General features: G+C 43.5%; 1 protein-coding gene across 1 annotated transcript in view; it reads left to right on the top strand.

Annotated features, from left to right (window-relative positions):
- The window catches only part of LOC306956986 (phospholipid-transporting ATPase ID-like), a gene marked incomplete at both ends in the record, with an annotated part of 40,353 nt that extends 24,246 nt beyond the window's left edge, over window positions 1-16,107 (top strand). The window contains 11 exons of the mRNA XM_079548327.1: window positions 1,119-1,283; window positions 3,035-3,146; window positions 4,116-4,221; window positions 5,027-5,174; window positions 7,367-7,550; window positions 9,047-9,270; window positions 9,991-10,074; window positions 10,857-11,102; window positions 11,944-12,082; window positions 14,066-14,196; window positions 15,886-16,107. Coding sequence (XP_079404453.1) covers window positions 1,119-1,283; window positions 3,035-3,146; window positions 4,116-4,221; window positions 5,027-5,174; window positions 7,367-7,550; window positions 9,047-9,270; window positions 9,991-10,074; window positions 10,857-11,102; window positions 11,944-12,082; window positions 14,066-14,196; window positions 15,886-16,107 — 1,761 coding nt within the window. The remainder of the gene's footprint in view (window positions 1-1,118; window positions 1,284-3,034; window positions 3,147-4,115; window positions 4,222-5,026; window positions 5,175-7,366; window positions 7,551-9,046; window positions 9,271-9,990; window positions 10,075-10,856; window positions 11,103-11,943; window positions 12,083-14,065; window positions 14,197-15,885) is intronic.
- Window positions 16,108-16,527: the final 420 nt, after the last annotated feature.

The following is a 16,527-nucleotide window of genomic DNA, read 5'->3' as shown; positions in this document are numbered from 1 at the left end:
TGACTTGTGATACCAACTCCAGCTGATACAGAGCAGAGCACAAGATAACAGAATATTTTGCCAGGGATGTGGAGCAATTGCACAAACATCTCTGCTTACTGCCTGAGGAAGAATGTGGTGGATGAAGAAGTCAGAGCACAGGGAGATGGGTTGTGATTGTGGTGTATCTGTAAGGAGGTTGTGATGAGGTGGGGGTTGGCCTCTTCTTCCAGGTAACAGCAGTAGGATGAGATGCAATGGCCTTAGATTGCACCAGGGAAAGTTGAGGTTGGATACTAGGAAAACTTCTCTGAAAGAGTAGTGAGGCGCTGGAACACTGCGCAACGAGGTGGTGGAGTTCCGTTCCTGGGGGTGTTCAAGAGTGTTGGAGATGTCATTCTTAGGGTTTAGTGGGCAACGTTGGTGATAGGTTAGATACTGAACTAGAAGATCTTAGAGGTCTATTCCAACTTCAATGATTCTATGATTCTGTCATTCTGTCCCTGATGCACTTCTACTTCAAGCTTGTACTTATGGAATCCCAAAGGAGAAAGAAAGTGAATGTCCTGTTTTGGGGGTAAACTTCAGTTTGTGTAAAGAGGAACCAGCTTTATCAGGGGGTTGGACTCAGTGATCTCTAAAGGGCCCTTCCAACCTCTTCAATTCGGTATGTGACTCTGTGATCTGCAGAAGGCAGACTTACAAGATCTTCCTGAGATGTCATGACTGTGCCCTCACTGTGCATTTAAATCCACCACTGGACATGTTGAGCACACCTCTGAAATTTAAGGGTGAGTTCAGAGTGTCTAATTTAAGTCTCGCTACTCTGAACCACATGTTGAAAAATGGGGTCCCAGGAAACAAGAGCCTAGTTGATGTAAAGGTCAAAGCCAGAAAGTTGGAGAGGATTTTGTTTTTTTTTTTTTCTTTGCAAGGATTGTGGACAGCAATGTAAAATGTTTTTAAACATTTTGTAGACTTGTAGATTTGTAGACTCAGGTGTGGGTTTTCACCCTTCCTCTGCAGACATTAGGTAGGAAGTTTTCACAAATAGCTCCTTGCTTTCAGAGAGTCCTCTGCAAAGCAGAGCAAAGAAACTGTTCTCCCTTGACCTCTTCTGCCCCACCACTGTCTCACAGGAGTTTGCTGGGGAAGGTTTGAGGACACTCGTCGTGGCTTATAAGAACTTGGATGAAGAATACTTTCAGGACTGGATCAAGCGTCACCACGAAGCAAGCACCTCCTTGGAAGGACGGGAAGACAAACTGTCAGAGATATATGAAGAGATCGAAAAAGATCTAGTGGTTGGTATTTCATGGAAACTGGGCCAATGTCTGGGGGAGGCAGTGAGGATAGTGGTTTGTCAATAGACACTTCAGTATGACTTCAGTAAACACTGCTCTGCAAACAGCTCAGTGGGTTGCTTGACAGGAGCAGTTTGAAATATGGCAGTGCTGGGTTTTCACTGGCACCTCCGTGCGGAGCCAGCAATGGGGTGTCAGCCACCAGTGCCTGGGAATGGTTTTATTTTATCTCACGTGGGTGTCGGAGTAGCTTTCTCGTGATGAAGTGACATAGCAGAGCCTAAGGGAGGTGGCAGGGACACAAATATTTCATAGCTCTCCTTTGTGCTTGCAAATGGCTGATCTATTTATTTTCCTCTCTTTGAAATGGCAGGCAGTGAGTAATCCCCAGGTCCTGCTCCATTTCAGAGAGACCATCGCCTTTGTTCTCACAGCCTTGGGCAGGATGGGCGATGATGTCCGTGAAGATGTTTGTGTCAATCTGAAGCAGAGCTGAACTGTGATCTTTAAGTCATTCTTTTCTCCATGAGTGTTGTTGCAGCCCTGGGGTTTGCCTGTGTTTTACAGACATGAATAATGAATGAAAAGAATGTGTGGTGTCTGAGGGGAAACAGTTCAGCTTTTGCACTCATAGCAGTGTTTTTCTGAGATCTGGGAAATCTGGGGAGCTGCACTGTTGCTCTTTCCATTAGCTTTATGCTCAGGACACTGCAAGAGCTGGGAAGAAGTAAGTGTAAGCCTAGAAGAAACTGACCTCTAGAAGCTGCATAGCCTGTGGGGCAGAGCCTGCTGCCCTCCTGATCTCAGTAGAGTAGTGGAAAACATGAATGCAGCATGGGGTATGTTCAGAGCAGGAAATACGTAGAAGTCAGGGAGCCAGATGCTTTGCAACTCAGGATGATGAAGCTCACGGCCTGAATAAACTAGTAGTCCTTGTGGAGGACAGAGTAGTCCTTGTGCAGGTCAGAGGCTCACAGGTGGAACACCAGATCCTTCTCTGTACCCTACACAGGATTGACTTTATCCCCAGAATGTGCTGTAGGGAGAAATGGAGTGGTGTAAGGGAGCCTGGCTTGTGGTAGAGAATGAGTGCAAGAGAACAGAATCAGCAAGGGAGTAGAAGAGTCTGAATTTAGTCTCCCAAAAACAGGAGGGATGGTAGCAGGTGCCGCTTATGCCTGAAAGAGAGTGAAACCTTCATGTCCCTTTGACAATAGTTTAAAGCCACCAAGTATTTCCAAAACACAGAGAAAATAGTAACTTTAAAATAACAAAGGTCTGTGTCCTGATCAGTTTGAATTTAATGCTGTGTGGCAGTGAGGAGTAAGGATTGGGATGAATGTGTTGTAGGCTGGAGAAGATGCTTTGCAACAGCTGCAGTATGTCTGGTGCAAGATCTACACTGGAGATTGCATATGGAAATTTGGGGACAAGAATCCCCAAAAGTCTTCATTCCTGCATTAAATCTCTATCTATTGTGGAGAGGACATGGAAGAACATAGACGTGCTCATGTGTGGCAAATGATTTTTTGCATGTTTGTGATCCAGCTGAGCCTAGAGGGTTACACAGTACAACATTTGCAGGATCAGAACTGTGCCTTGAACAGTAAATTTGCTGAGGGAGAATGAAAATCAGTGCAACTTTATTTCTGAGTTTCTTTTGTTCTTGCTTAACTACCTGCATGGCCATCTAATGCTTTCTCCTGTACTCACAATGGGAAGTCTTAACCTATTCCCTGTTCTCTGTAAAGCTGCTAGGTGCCACAGCGATTGAGGACAAGCTGCAAGATGGGGTCCCACAGACCATTGAGACTCTTGCCAAAGCCAGCATTAAGATATGGGTTCTTACTGGAGACAAGCAAGGTAAGGGGGCTACAGTTTGGGATGCCACCTTCTCTTTCATTGATGAGATGATTCCACTGGGATCCATATTCTCAACCTTTCTCCTTTGAAAATCTGCACAGAAGGTAAACTTGGAGGGCTTTCTTCAGTGCCAGCAAGGCAAAACTCTAGTTAGCTGCAATGAGACCAGTTAACTGCAAGAAGTGCCTGTTCCTAAGTCCTGACCTGAAGATGGAAACAGTATGAAGATAGTGTCCTTTGGCAACGGAGAGGTGACAGTGAATGTGTCACCATAATGCAGTCTACTGTCTTGCTGAAGAAGGCTAGAAAAGGTTAACTATAACTTTCAAGAAACTTGAATGCTAAAGCTGGTCTTAGTTCTGTTTCTGGCATTAACATTCTAGAACGAAACTGGAGGAAACAAAAGCTTCTGTAAAATTCATTATGCTGGAAAGAACTGTGAATAGAATCCAGTGAATTATTTTGGAGAAATAATAACCTTGCTGAAACAACGGCATTTCTGGGATGCAAAAAGTGTTTCCAGATCACTTCAACCAAGAAATGAGCAGTGAATTTTTGAGAAAAAAAATGAAGCATTTCATTTTTCATGTTGAGAGTGAAATAAATTTACTTCTGGGAAAAAAAACAAAATACTTTTTTCCCCAAGGAGTTTTCTAAATAAAAAGTCTTGATATTCTTCTTCGGCGCTTTGAGTTGGGGCTGTGTTTTCCCTTTTAGGGTGGCAATAGAGATAGGGGATGGAAACTTCAGTATCCTGAAAAAAAATTTTGGAGGCAACACGAAATGTTTTAGTTGCTCCAAGTGTGTTGACCAAAGGGTATTTCGAGCTTTTTTAGTTTTTCTGTAGATTTCTTTCCTTCTGTGGCCTTCTAAAACCCAGCTAGAGACCTGCTACGCCCATCTAAGACACAGACTGTAGGTGGGTTTGGAGTACTAAGGTGGGTAATCTCTCCTGCCTTTCTTTCCCAGAGACGGCAATGAATATCGGTTACTCCTGCAACTTGCTGTATGATGACATGGCAGATGTCTTCGTTATTGAAGGCAGCACTTCTGAGGATGTACTTGATGAGCTCAGGTAAATGGTTGAAATGTACAGCTTCGTTACTGTGCACTGACGATGGAATGGCCAGTATTCTGTGTTGTTCTCTTTTTTTTGTTGTTCATTCATTTATTTTCCCCTGGATGCTTTACCTGGTGTAGCTCATTTCAGGGGAGCTTGATTAGCTGCCTCCCTGGAAGACCTACCAGATAGACACAGTGTAGAAATCTTCTGTGAGGGTAAACTCTGCAGCTTCTTGTTCCAAGAGTTCAAATCTATATCACTGAATGAGGCAGCAAAGTCATGCAGTCAGCATCAGTTGACATTGGAGAAGTGATGAGGAGCCACAAAGCCTTTGGCTTCAGGCTTGATCTGTGCTGTTGCTCTACTGCAACTGTTGTTCATTCATGTTGTAATTTGTTTGCTTGGATATGATCCTGGTCTGGCATTATCTGGAAATCTGCCTTCCTCCATAGCCTCTTCAGTAGATACATGGAGGAAAACTGGAATTTTTTTCAAACCTTTTCTCTTTAAGGAGGTGATTGACAAACAACATGCAAGGAAATTTGGGATCCCTTTGGAATATGGTCTTTTGTGACACTCAGATCAGTTGTTTGACTTCAGATCAGCACAGATTTAGAAAATGCTTTGTAGACTTTCATAAGCATATGGGTGATGTGCACAAAAAGCAGCAGCTAAACAATGCATGTTGTGGTAAGGATGCAGGAAAAATGGAACTAAACTAACAAAGGGAAGCTCCAAATTCCTAACATCATAAAGCTGGTTTAGTACATCATATATGTCTACAAGATTTTAATTCTTATTCTGTTTTTTTTTTCAGGAATGCAAGGAGAAAGATGAAGCCAGACTCCTTTTTGGACAGTGATGAAATCAACATTCAGATTGAAAAATCTTCCAAAAATCTAAAGCTTCTACCTGATGAACAAGCAAATGGGGTGTATGGTCTGGTTATCAATGGTCACAGCTTGGTAAGGAAGTCCAGAGTCATGGCAGGACTCAGTGTTCCTAGAAACTTAAGTTCGAGATGTGCTGGAAGTCTGAAAATGTTTAAAAATTAGCAACTGAGCACAGAGGTTTGCTTTTTTTTACCTGCATGTGATGTTTTAGTGTTTTTTTTTTCCCTACCTGAAGATGAGCTCCAGTGATTATTTGAGGCATCAAAGGTGATGAGCAAGACTTCAGAAGGAGCAGGAAAAAGCTGGACCTGATGCTCAGTGAGCTCGAGCAGTAGGCAGATCTGTTATTCTTACAGAAATATAGTGGAAAAATATTCAGGCAGTCAGTGGATGCGCCAAGAAAATAAGATAGCATCAAACATGTATTTCAAGTATGCCAAGATCGTAAATACATATATCTGATAAATACATGTATCTGATAAAGATAGAATATATGTCATAAAACTTGACTAATAAATTCTTCAGTGCTCCCTGTGATGTTTTTCCAAGCAAGCTGAAGTAATATGGTATTGATTAAGTTTTTTATGTGACAAATGCAGGGCTGCTTGGAAAGTATGGCTTTTATGAGCCCACTGTGGGTATGAAACAACAGTGACATTTCTAGAGGGCTACCCACATCTATTTAATACTTAGTATTTTAATTAACTGCTTCCAAAGAAAGCAGACTTCTTAAACATGGAGGTAACACCACACTGGGAGCTGCAGCCATGATGCAAGAAGTTCAAGATTAGATTTGGAAATAATTTTGGCAAGTTGGAGAAATATCTTGAAAAACATAGAAAATGCAATTCAGGAAGAACAAGTGCATTGTTCTCCACTTTCACACAATCAGCTGTGCACATACAAGATCAGACATATGGATGTAAAAGCATCACCTGTAACACTTGCAAAGAAACCCTCCTGCTCGCTGATGCTTGGCATCAGTGAAGTTGTAGCTGAAATAATGCAAGTCACTTGCCCTTTTTTTTTTTTTTTAAGAAAATTGTAGGCCAACAGGAGAGAGAATGCAAAGAAATCTGTAAGATCATGTATGATCTAGAGACCACAGATGAGAAATAAGAGAGTTAGGGTTTCTGAGCCCAGGGAATGCCGATCCACCCTGATATGAACAGGTAAAAGAATTCACAGAAGAATATCTCAGCTCGGATGTTTTCTCATTAAAAGTGATAGTGCTTTGGTACGGGCTGCCCACGAAGGTGGTGGAGTCACCGTGACTGGAGGGAAGTAGGCATGGTGGGGATGGATTGATGGTTGCTACCTCTTAATAGCAATCCAGTAAATTTAACTCCCAGCTCTACATCAGCCCTGCTAATTACTACCCAAAAATCTTACCACTAGATGTGGTTTATATCTATGAACCTAGGGCTTGAAGAGTGGTAACTGTCCTGCTAGCATCCTACTTTAACAGAGCATCTGGACAGTGCTTTGTCCCCCTGTCTACTGGTACTGTGTACACATAGTCTTGCTGAGACACAGAAAAAGAACAGGGCAAAGAAGCAGCATCATATAACTAGCTGATCTCTGCGCCATGCCAGTAGCAGAGTTTCTGTGTGAAACACAGCTGTTCCTGGTGCTGTGTGGGCAGGATGCTGTAGCAAAACCCATTTCTGGCTGCAACCACTGGTACATGCACTAAAACCAAATCAAGAACAGGTCTCTTTCATTGTCTCCCTGCCACTGACAGGAAGGAAGGAGGATTCTGATAACACAGTATTTTAAAGCTCTTGACTCTTAAACAAAAAGAAAAAAAGGACATCTGGACATATGGCCAAAGGATGGTCTGCCTTACAGTGGAAGGACTGTGGGCTTGCTGTAATGGGTAATGAGAAAATCATAGAATCATTAAGGTTGGAAAGACCAATAAGATCACCTAGTCCAACCACTTACCAATGCTTGTGACTTCTCCAGACCATGTCACTTAATAAGCTGAAGGTAAGTAGATTCCATCCATGAATGTCTATGGAGGAAAAACATCAAGGAACAGAGCCAAAAACCACAATTTGAAAGAAATATGAATTGTTAAGCCTTCTCTGGCAGAACTGGAGGGGTAATCAGAAATCCAACTGTGCTTTGCTTTCTCAGGTTCTTCTAAGCTCAGCATTTTCAGGTACCTCATACTCCCCTTGTGTTGGATGGGAAAACTCCAGATCTCACTGCTGGTCTGACACAAGCTACTAGGAAACATCCTTGTCTTTTGCTTTCAGGCCTACGCGCTGGAAGGGAATCTGGAACTGGAGCTGGTGCGAACGGCGTGCATGTGCAAGGTGGTGATCTGCTGCCGGGTGACTCCGCTGCAGAAGGCCCAGGTGGTGGAGCTGGTGAAGAAGTACAAGAAAGCTGTGACCCTGGCCATTGGAGATGGTGCCAATGATGTCAGTATGATCAAAAGTGAGTAAGGGCTGAGAGCCAGCGTTCGTCGCCTCCTACAAGCCAGCATGCTCCAGAAAAATGGTGCACCTTGTAATAGACCTGAAGCTCTCTGGGGTGCAACAAGTCCACCTGTATGACTGCCTGCCATCATCATAATGGTAATGCAAAGGACAAACAAACTTGTTTCAGGGTGGCCTATGTGCCATGCAGAAGGAAATCTCCACAGCTTTAAATAATCTGCACAATGTCGCAGGATTTTTTTTAACATTTCCACTTAGTGGGGCCCTTTGTCATTTGTCTCACACGTGTTATAAAACACAGGCCTCTAGGCTCCTTTATCCTTGAGCATCATTTGGTGTTGCATTTCCTCAATGAATTTATGAAAAGAATTCCCTAACTATGTATAATTAAATTAAGGTTATTCAGAAGAGCCTGTTGCTAATCTTCTTGTGTTAATTTGCAAGAATTGATTAACTGGAGCTGTTTAATTAAGAAAGAAAAGGCTAAGTAGGGAGCTTCAAGGGAGATAAGTCAGGCAGCCAGTCAAGAAAGGATAAGAAAAGCAAATTAAAAAGTGTAAAATGATAATTAGAAACTAACGCTGCCACTACAAGAGGGTTGGGACTTTGGGATTTTATCACCTCGCTGTTCCATGGAAACTTCTGAATCTCACCAACCCTTAGTCATCAAGATTGCTTGCTCGTTAGTTACAGCTGTATAATTAGCTGTCATATTAAACTTTTGTCCATGTTTAATAAACCCAGGCTGCTATTAAAAGAGATGTGTCTCTTCTATCTAATTATATGATTGAACTAATAAAGCCCAAGAAATGTAAAGGCTGCAGTTAGCCTTATACTACTGTGTCTGATAAATCTGTGAAACATTTGACAGTTTGAAAGTTTTGCTTGTCTGAAGCAATGTTTTAAGGCTGTTGGAAGGATTTTTACGCATGTAAATACAATTATTCATGTGTCAACAGAAATTAAAAGTATTTATAACAGCAGCAATGATTTGTGCTGTTGGAAAATAAAATGTATTGTCGCAGAGAATGTAGCTCTATTCAGGTAGTACAAGTCAGTTACTAAAAATGAATCAACGCAGCCAAAATCATAACAGTGCTGAAAGAATTAGTACCCTCTAGTTACTTTTTTTCCTGAATATCTTTACGTAGGACTTTTCAAGCAGTCTGGGATGGAATTAACACAGTGTCTCAGGATGAGTAATTCATCTAAGCAATGGGGTTAGCACAGCCCTTGCTGTACTCACATAGGATGATAGGCTCATAGAATCATTAAGGTTGGAAAAGAGCTCTGCGATCTGTTTCGACCGTCCACCTATAACCAGTATTGCCCACTAATCCATGTCCCTCAGTACCACATCTCCGCGTTTGTCGAACACCTCTAGGGATCCACCACCTCCCTGGGCAGCCTGTTCCTCAACTCCTCAACACTCTTCCCTAGAATAACTTTTTCCTAATATCCAACCTGATGTGACCAATAACCTCTTTGTTGCAGCTGCCCACATCGGGGTTGGTATCAGTGGCCAGGAGGGGATGCAGGCAGTCCTGTCCAGTGACTTCTCCTTTGCGCAGTTCCGCTACCTGCAACGCCTGCTCTTGGTCCACGGACGCTGGTCCTACATCCGCATGTGCAAGTTCCTCAAGTACTTCTTCTATAAGAATTTTGCTTTCACATTAGTGCATTTCTGGTATGGGTTCTTCTCCGGCTTCTCAGCTCAGGTAGGTCAGCTCCTCTGTTTTCATGGTCGTGTTTAGCATTTCCAAGGAAAATGCCTGCAAATATTTTAAATAAAAGTAAACTAAACCAGTTCTCCCTTACTATAATGCACACAATTCTGTCTTCAGCTTGTACAAAACTGATACAGTATTGCTGATAAAGGAAAGATGCCTAAAGACATTTAACTGCCTTATGAAGAATGTAGGCACCTCCTGGGACTTTTGAAAGTGTCCAAAATGATTACAGCCATCAAAGTAGGATGCAGATTACCCAAAGCCTGACCACTGTGGTGCAGATCTGTGTAGGACCTATGATTTTCGTGAACATGCAAGAAGAGCCTTACTGGGTTAGGTCAAGGAGCTCTTGTGACTGTGGGCAGTAGTGAGTGCTTAGCAGTCAGGGCTGACATAAAGTCATCCTTCTCTTGCATGCTCCTCACCTTCTGGTAGTGAGCAGGTTAGGGCTGTTGAGCTCAAGTCTTGCTATACTTTTGCTCTCAATAGTATCTGCAGTCACGATGCTCCAGCATCTACCTAACAGAATTACAAAGTGATTGAAATTGGCAGGACCTCTGCGTCCAGCAGGTCCAACCCTTGCTTCAGCAGGACCATGTTCAGGCAGATCTACAAGGAGGAGACTGCTTTTATAACTGTGTAATCTTGTGAAGAGATGGAAAAGGCAGCGTTCTCCTAACATGATGCTCTGCTTTTTTTTCCCTTCAGACTGTCTATGATCAGTGGTTCATCACGCTTTACAATCTGGCATATACCTCCCTCCCAGTGCTAGGAATGAGCCTTTTCGATCAGGTACTGTTTTGATCACTCCTCACATTATTTTTATAGGTGTTTTGTGTCTGGGTACTCTGAGTTGATTCAGAGAAGCAAAAGCAGATAGCTCTTTGGCTAGCTGTTGTGATAGTCCCTAAAACAGATTCCTGTCAGTGAGACCTCAGAGCACAAAAAAAGGACACACCAAGAAGGAGATTGTATATTATCTTGCCTTGTCCTGTGTGCTTCAGTGTTTGGAGATGTTTTGATGTTGACATGAGTGAAAGATGCTATTGCGCCATTCCCCTGGAGCAGCCACATCTCAATAGCTGTGATTCTAAAGCCAGACAAGTGGCTTTTTAATCAGCACACAGAATAACGGATGACATACAGCTCTGAGGATCCTCTTAGCCAGGAGGTCCAGGTTAAGCCTTCCCACAGTAATTTCACATATACATGTATTTCACACATACATTTCTACCTCAGTAGAAACACAGCCAGAATGGTATTTTCTGTTGTTAAGCTTCCAGGAAACCCCTAGGAGAATTGGGCATGCAGTCTGATTAAGATGAAATGTACTTTTTTTTTTTCTTTTTTTTCCCAACACTTGTCAGATTTTTCAGCACAGAATGGTGAAATTGGGATGGAAAACAAGTCTAGGTGACCTCGATATGTGGCATGCTAGTCACTGAACTGAGTGAATTGGTTGATGAGCCTTTTCTCATGGAAATGAACATAAGGGGACATGGTAACCTTAAGTGGTCCTGTGTGGTTGGTTGGGAAGGGGCCTGCAAATGTGACCATCTTCTCTCTGTTTTCAGGACGTGGATGACCGTTGGAGCCTGCTGTTTCCACAGCTATATGTGCCTGGACAGGAAAACCTGTATTTTAACAAAACAGTGTTTATCAAGTGCATGTTGCAAGGCATCTACAGTTCCCTCATTCTCTTCTTTATCCCCTATGGGGCCATGTACAATACGATGAGAAGTGATGGGAAAGCCATTGCTGACTACCAGTCGTTCGCCCTGATGGCCCAGACCTGCTTACTGATTGTGGTGTCTGTACAGGTAACTGTACTGACTGTATTTAAGAATCTGTTTTAAGAAGGCAGCCTCTGGAGGGCCACTTGGCATTCTGATAGCATTCTGTTTGCTGCTGCATCTTCAATTCTTGCAAAAGTATTTTTTGTGTATATTCTTGTGACACCAGCTTATTCTCCTCAGTTTTACAGAACAATAGATTTTTCTGCCACAAAAATCACAGTCAGGCAAGTTTGCTTTGACTGTGGAGAAAGTTTGCTGTCACTGTGGAGAAGGTGTTTAAGGCTGGAAATAGAAAAGAACTCATTCCAGTTTTCTTGGATGTGCTTGAACCACAGGACTGTGTCTGCCAGCAGGCAGTTATTTATGGGGACTCCATCATAGTGAGATCTCATGTGTGGTGCAGAAGCTAGAACTGGGCTTAGTGAAAGAAACTGCTAGGACTTGGAGCTACAGCATTCAGATGGTATTGGAATGATGAGAGAAATTTCTCAACAGAAAAGCAAATCATTCATACCTCTCTAGAAAATGGTTTCTGCTTTCTGAGGTCTTATAGGCTCCTTCTCCTAGCTTCTGATGGAAGATCAGTTTGGAGTGGGGTTGTAAATATGGCTTTTTTGATGTGAGTATCCTGTCTCTACTACTGGCCACTAGTGAATTTTTGATAAGAGGGCAAATGCAATAATGCTTGCCCTGAATGGTCTTCCTGCATTCTAACTAAGGCTTGGTGTTATCTAAGGCTTGGAGTGAGGACTGAATGAACAACTGTCTTGGGGGTAGGGGTACAAACTGGAGGACAAGATCTCCAGCTGTCTTCCAACCATATCTTTTAAATAATAAGGGCATTTATACTGCTCTGCTCTTTCAGATTGGCTTGGACACCTCTTACTGGACAGTTGTGAACCAGTTCTTCATCTGGGGCAGCCTTTCTGTTTATTTTGCCATCACCTTCACCATGTACAGTGATGGCATGTACCTGATCCTCCCAGCCTCATTCCCATTTGTTGGTAAGCACTTGCGCAAACCTGCATTGTACTCAAAACTATTATACGGTGGAGCTTAACTCTGCTAAGTGCTTCTAGTATGGGTCCTTGCCTCTCTGGAGGCAATAATATGCTAGAGTATAATGATGGCCTTTTTCACAAGAAATGCCAGGGTAAATACTTCTGGAGGCAGCCACAAAAGCTTACTTAGAGTCCCATCCATCCATGTGAACATGCACCATATTCACTTCCTTGCAGAATAATGCACATTCTCACACAGCCACGGGAATGATCCCTAAAATAAACTTGTTGAGCTGGCTGGAACACTTTCAGCTACACTTTCACATTCTGTTTCCAGATATCCAATGCTTATAGGTGTCTGGCAGCATTTTGTTTGCAGAAGGATGGATGTTATGTCATAAACAAATTGATGTGTTAGTGTAGAAAGACACAGAAACACAACATGTATTTAGATGCCATAGGACAATGGTGAGCTTAGACAGCAAATGCTCAAGAATAAAGAAATGCCACTGCCGATTATCAATTTTCATCTCTGCATAAAAAGTTTCTGAACTTGTGAAAAAGGAAAAAATACCATAAAAATGAATGTCTCATGAGACTTTAACCAGGGGGAAGATGAAAGATTAGAAAAGTAATTTGGATGTTTTTAATGGTTCTGTGTATCCATTGATGTGCCATTGCTAGGAGATTTTACTCCTGATAGCACAAAGCTTTTTGTTCACATCTTGGATCATTGTACAAATCAATACATTTATTTCTGGATGGTCTGCTGAACCAAGACCAGTTCTGCCCATATTCGCTGCATGGCCGTTTTAGAAATTTCTTAGATTTCAGTCAGTGCCTGCAGTGTGTCTTCCAAGCAGATGGTAAGATGGCTTTTAACATCAAAAGTGCTGAATGTGAGAAGGTAGAGTGTCTGCTGAGTTTCCAAAGACAGCTGGTAACTCTCTTGCCAGGGGTTTCTCTATCTGCTGTTCTGTTGGTGCTGCTGAGGTGAAATCATCCATAATGCTGAATGCTGCTTAATAAGGTCTTAGTCTGAAACCATGTCTAAGGAAAGTGTTTCTAGGAAACACTTGGAAAACTTTTTTACTTATTTTACTGGAATTGGCAGAATTTGGCCAAGTGAAGACACTCAGCAACTTTACTACCAACAACATCGTTGAACACTGTAATGAGGGTTTTATAGACTGTTTTCTATATTCCTACATTCCTTCAGTTTTCAGAGGAGCCAAAAGCCAGCACTTCGGTTTCAAAGAACACAGCAGTGTCAGACGTGGCGGCTAGTTTGCCCACAGATCCATTAGATGCACACCCAGAGCAACGCACACTCCTCTTCTAACGAGCTGTGATCTCATCCATTTAGGGAAACAGTGCTGAAATTAAGAAGGGTTCTTCCTTTTGCACCAGCATCCTGGAAAAATTTGGGAGGGTTGAATTGCTGCTACAGATGTCTTGAACACTTACATCAATCTTTTGCACTTGATTTGACTCTTTAACATACCTCTCTGTCTGAGAGATTGAGTTTGGATGTTACCTTCCAGTTTCCTCATCTCAGTGATAATGATATTGCTGTCCTCTGCAGCAAGTTCATTTCACTGCTGGAGAAGGTGTCTACTTTATATTTTCACAGAATCACACAGAATCACCGAGGTTGGAAAAGACCTATAGGATCATCCAGTCCAACCATCCACCAATCACCAATAGTTCTCACTAAACCATATCCCTAAATACAACATCCAGACATTCCTTGAACACCTCCAGGGTTGGTGACTCCACCACCTCCCCTGACCCATTCCAGAGCCTGACCACTCTTTCAGACAAGTAGTATTCAGACAAGTCCAGCCTGAATCTCCCCTGGTGCAGCTTGAAGCCATTTTGGTCAGTTTCCCAGTGTTTTGGAGTGACAGAGTGATTGAATCATGGCACTGAATAGAATGATGGTGAGACATATTGTTGATATGCTTTCAATCGTTTATTTTTCAGGTACTGCTCGAAACACTCTCAGCCAACCCAACGTGTGGCTAGCAATCTTCCTCAGCATTGCCCTCTGTGTGCTGCCCGTCGTTGGCTTCCGATTCCTGAAGGCTCTCTTAAGGCCAACTGCCAGTGATAAAGTAAGGAGGCATTTTAGTAAGCCTGAAACCCTCTTCCTACCAGCCAGGCTTATTGCAGAGCCATATTGCAGGGGCCTGGCACTGCTTGGAGCTCACATCCCTGCAGGTGCAAGTGCTTGCCATCCATCTGGCTCCCAGTCCCTTGAGCAGGAAAACAGAATTTGGCTTTTGGCACTGCTTAAGCCACCTGCAGCTGGGACTGAGGCTGAGATTATTTAGATGCGGATTGGATTGCACTGGAGTGAGGAAGCAGCACTATTTTTAGGTGCAGGGTTTAAGTCCTGTGGCTTGGCAGCAAAGGAGCAGTGTATTTCAGTCCTCTTGCCCTCATACTGCAGAACTTTTTGCCTGGCAGACCACAGCCCTCAACACCCCACCCAGCATCCATCTTGCTGGGGATTTTTTGATTTCAGAAGTTACTTCATTTGTAGCCCCTCCGAAACCAGCTGCCCTCCCGTGCCCAGGAGTCTGGAGGTGAGACCGTTAGGGCAAGAGGAGGCTGGGAGAGATGGAGTGAGCACACAGCTCAGCACAGCGAACGACCCCTGCACAAGATCAGCATCCCCGCAGCTCTCCGACCTTAGTCTCAAACAGGAGCATCTGCTAAATGCTGCTGCCACCTCGTGCTCCCTTCCTCTTCCTGCACCTCGCTGCGGGGCCTTCATCCCTGTTCACTGCAAGGAAATCGGACCAGATGACCTTTAAGTTCCCTTCCAACCTAAGCGGTTCTATGATTCTGTGATTATCCTTGGGATGCTCACAGATCTCCTCGGGTGCTCCAGGGCTGTTTGAGGAAGAGACAGGGGGAATGCTCAGCCCTTGCAGAGGGGAAGGTGGGTGCTAGGTAGGATGGTCCTTGAGACAAAGAGGAAGTTCCGATGTGCAGACATGGGCTGAATTTACTCTTTAGCTGAGCAGACATAACTGTGGCCCAAAATGCCAGTCTCTGTGCATTGAGTGAGCATCAATAGTGCAAAACCACTTTATTGTTTTTTCCTACTCTGGGAAATGAACTGTCACAGGAGAGGATTGTTTCCTGCTGTATAGAAATCCCCAGCTGGCAGCACAAAAGGAACTTATATACAGGACTGACCCTTAGAGAACCAAGTATCTTTAGTGCTGTCCCAGGCCGCAGGGCCAAAGGGAGGCAATAGGGGATTATCCTGAGCCACGTGGGGACAGAGAGCCTCCTATCTGCAAATAAAGTGCACCATATTTCTCCCCTCTGACAAAGGATATGAAAATCCATTGATCACCACCATCATAAAAACCTTGTACATATTGGAGATTCCCTCAAGTACTCTGCGTTCAACAATTCCTTACAGATCTTGCTTTCTGGATTTTCGGCTGTTGTTGCAATGATTTCTGCATGTTGGGGAATTTGACTGAAGTCCCTAAAAGAGCTGTGGCAATTCCACAACCAAGGTTTCACAGAGCAGAAATCATCCTCTCCCATGTCTTACAGACAACATTACCAGCAGTGCCTTTTAGAATAAGATTAGTTTTTACCCTTTTCTAGGTTGGCAAGTTCAGTTCCTGATCTGCAGTCCTTCCCACGGTCCTCTTGTTTTGTTAATCATTTTTGGGTTCGGACCCTACTTTTTTCTCTCCTTTCTTCGCTCCTCTTTTACTGTGCTTGTGAATAGCAGCGCATTTGCCACGTGTTCTGTTTCATTTTCTGATTTTCAGGTCCTACTCAAGATCAAAGAAGCTAAAAAGAGGCCACCCCCACCGTCCCCCAAGAGACGCCTGCGTCGGACCAGCACGCGTCGCTCGGGCTATGCCTTCTCCCACCAGCACGGCTTTGGGGCACTCATCATGTCTGGAAGAAACATGCGGCCAAAATCACCTTTTGCCACAACCGGAACATTTTCACCCAATAGTGACAAATACAAGCAGAAGGGACTGTAAGAACCAAAATCAACCAAACCAAAGCAAACCAAAGGGCTGGTGGGAAGGACTACCTAAGCAAGTACTTTCGCCTCTCCTTTCTCCCATGTGCACTCTCTGGATGCAGCTCCTCTCCCAAAGCTGTGTCCTGTTCCTGGGGAAGGAGGAGCAGGGGAAGCAAAACTGCCATGCAGTATCCCTAAGAGCCTCCTTTGGAGCAAGGAGAACATGCTGCAGGAGGCCCCTTCACTCCTTAAGATTGTAAAGCTCCTCATTTTTTTATCTATATATACCTCAGAGCAAAGTGAAGCCCAGACTGAGGAAAAGGTTGAATTGGCAATGTCTTTTCTAATCATGTGCCTTTGGGTCTGTTGGGAATCCACTCTTGGCCATAATACTGGGGTGATAGTATGGACCCCAGATGTGCCTTAGGTCCAGCCA

This window comes from Tetrao urogallus, assembly GCF_951394365.1.
Source record: "Tetrao urogallus genome assembly, chromosome: Z".
NCBI classification, from domain to species: domain Eukaryota; kingdom Metazoa; phylum Chordata; class Aves; order Galliformes; family Phasianidae; genus Tetrao; species Tetrao urogallus.
Note: the sequence above shows the minus strand (reverse complement) of the source record. Positions and strands in the feature narration are given on the sequence as shown.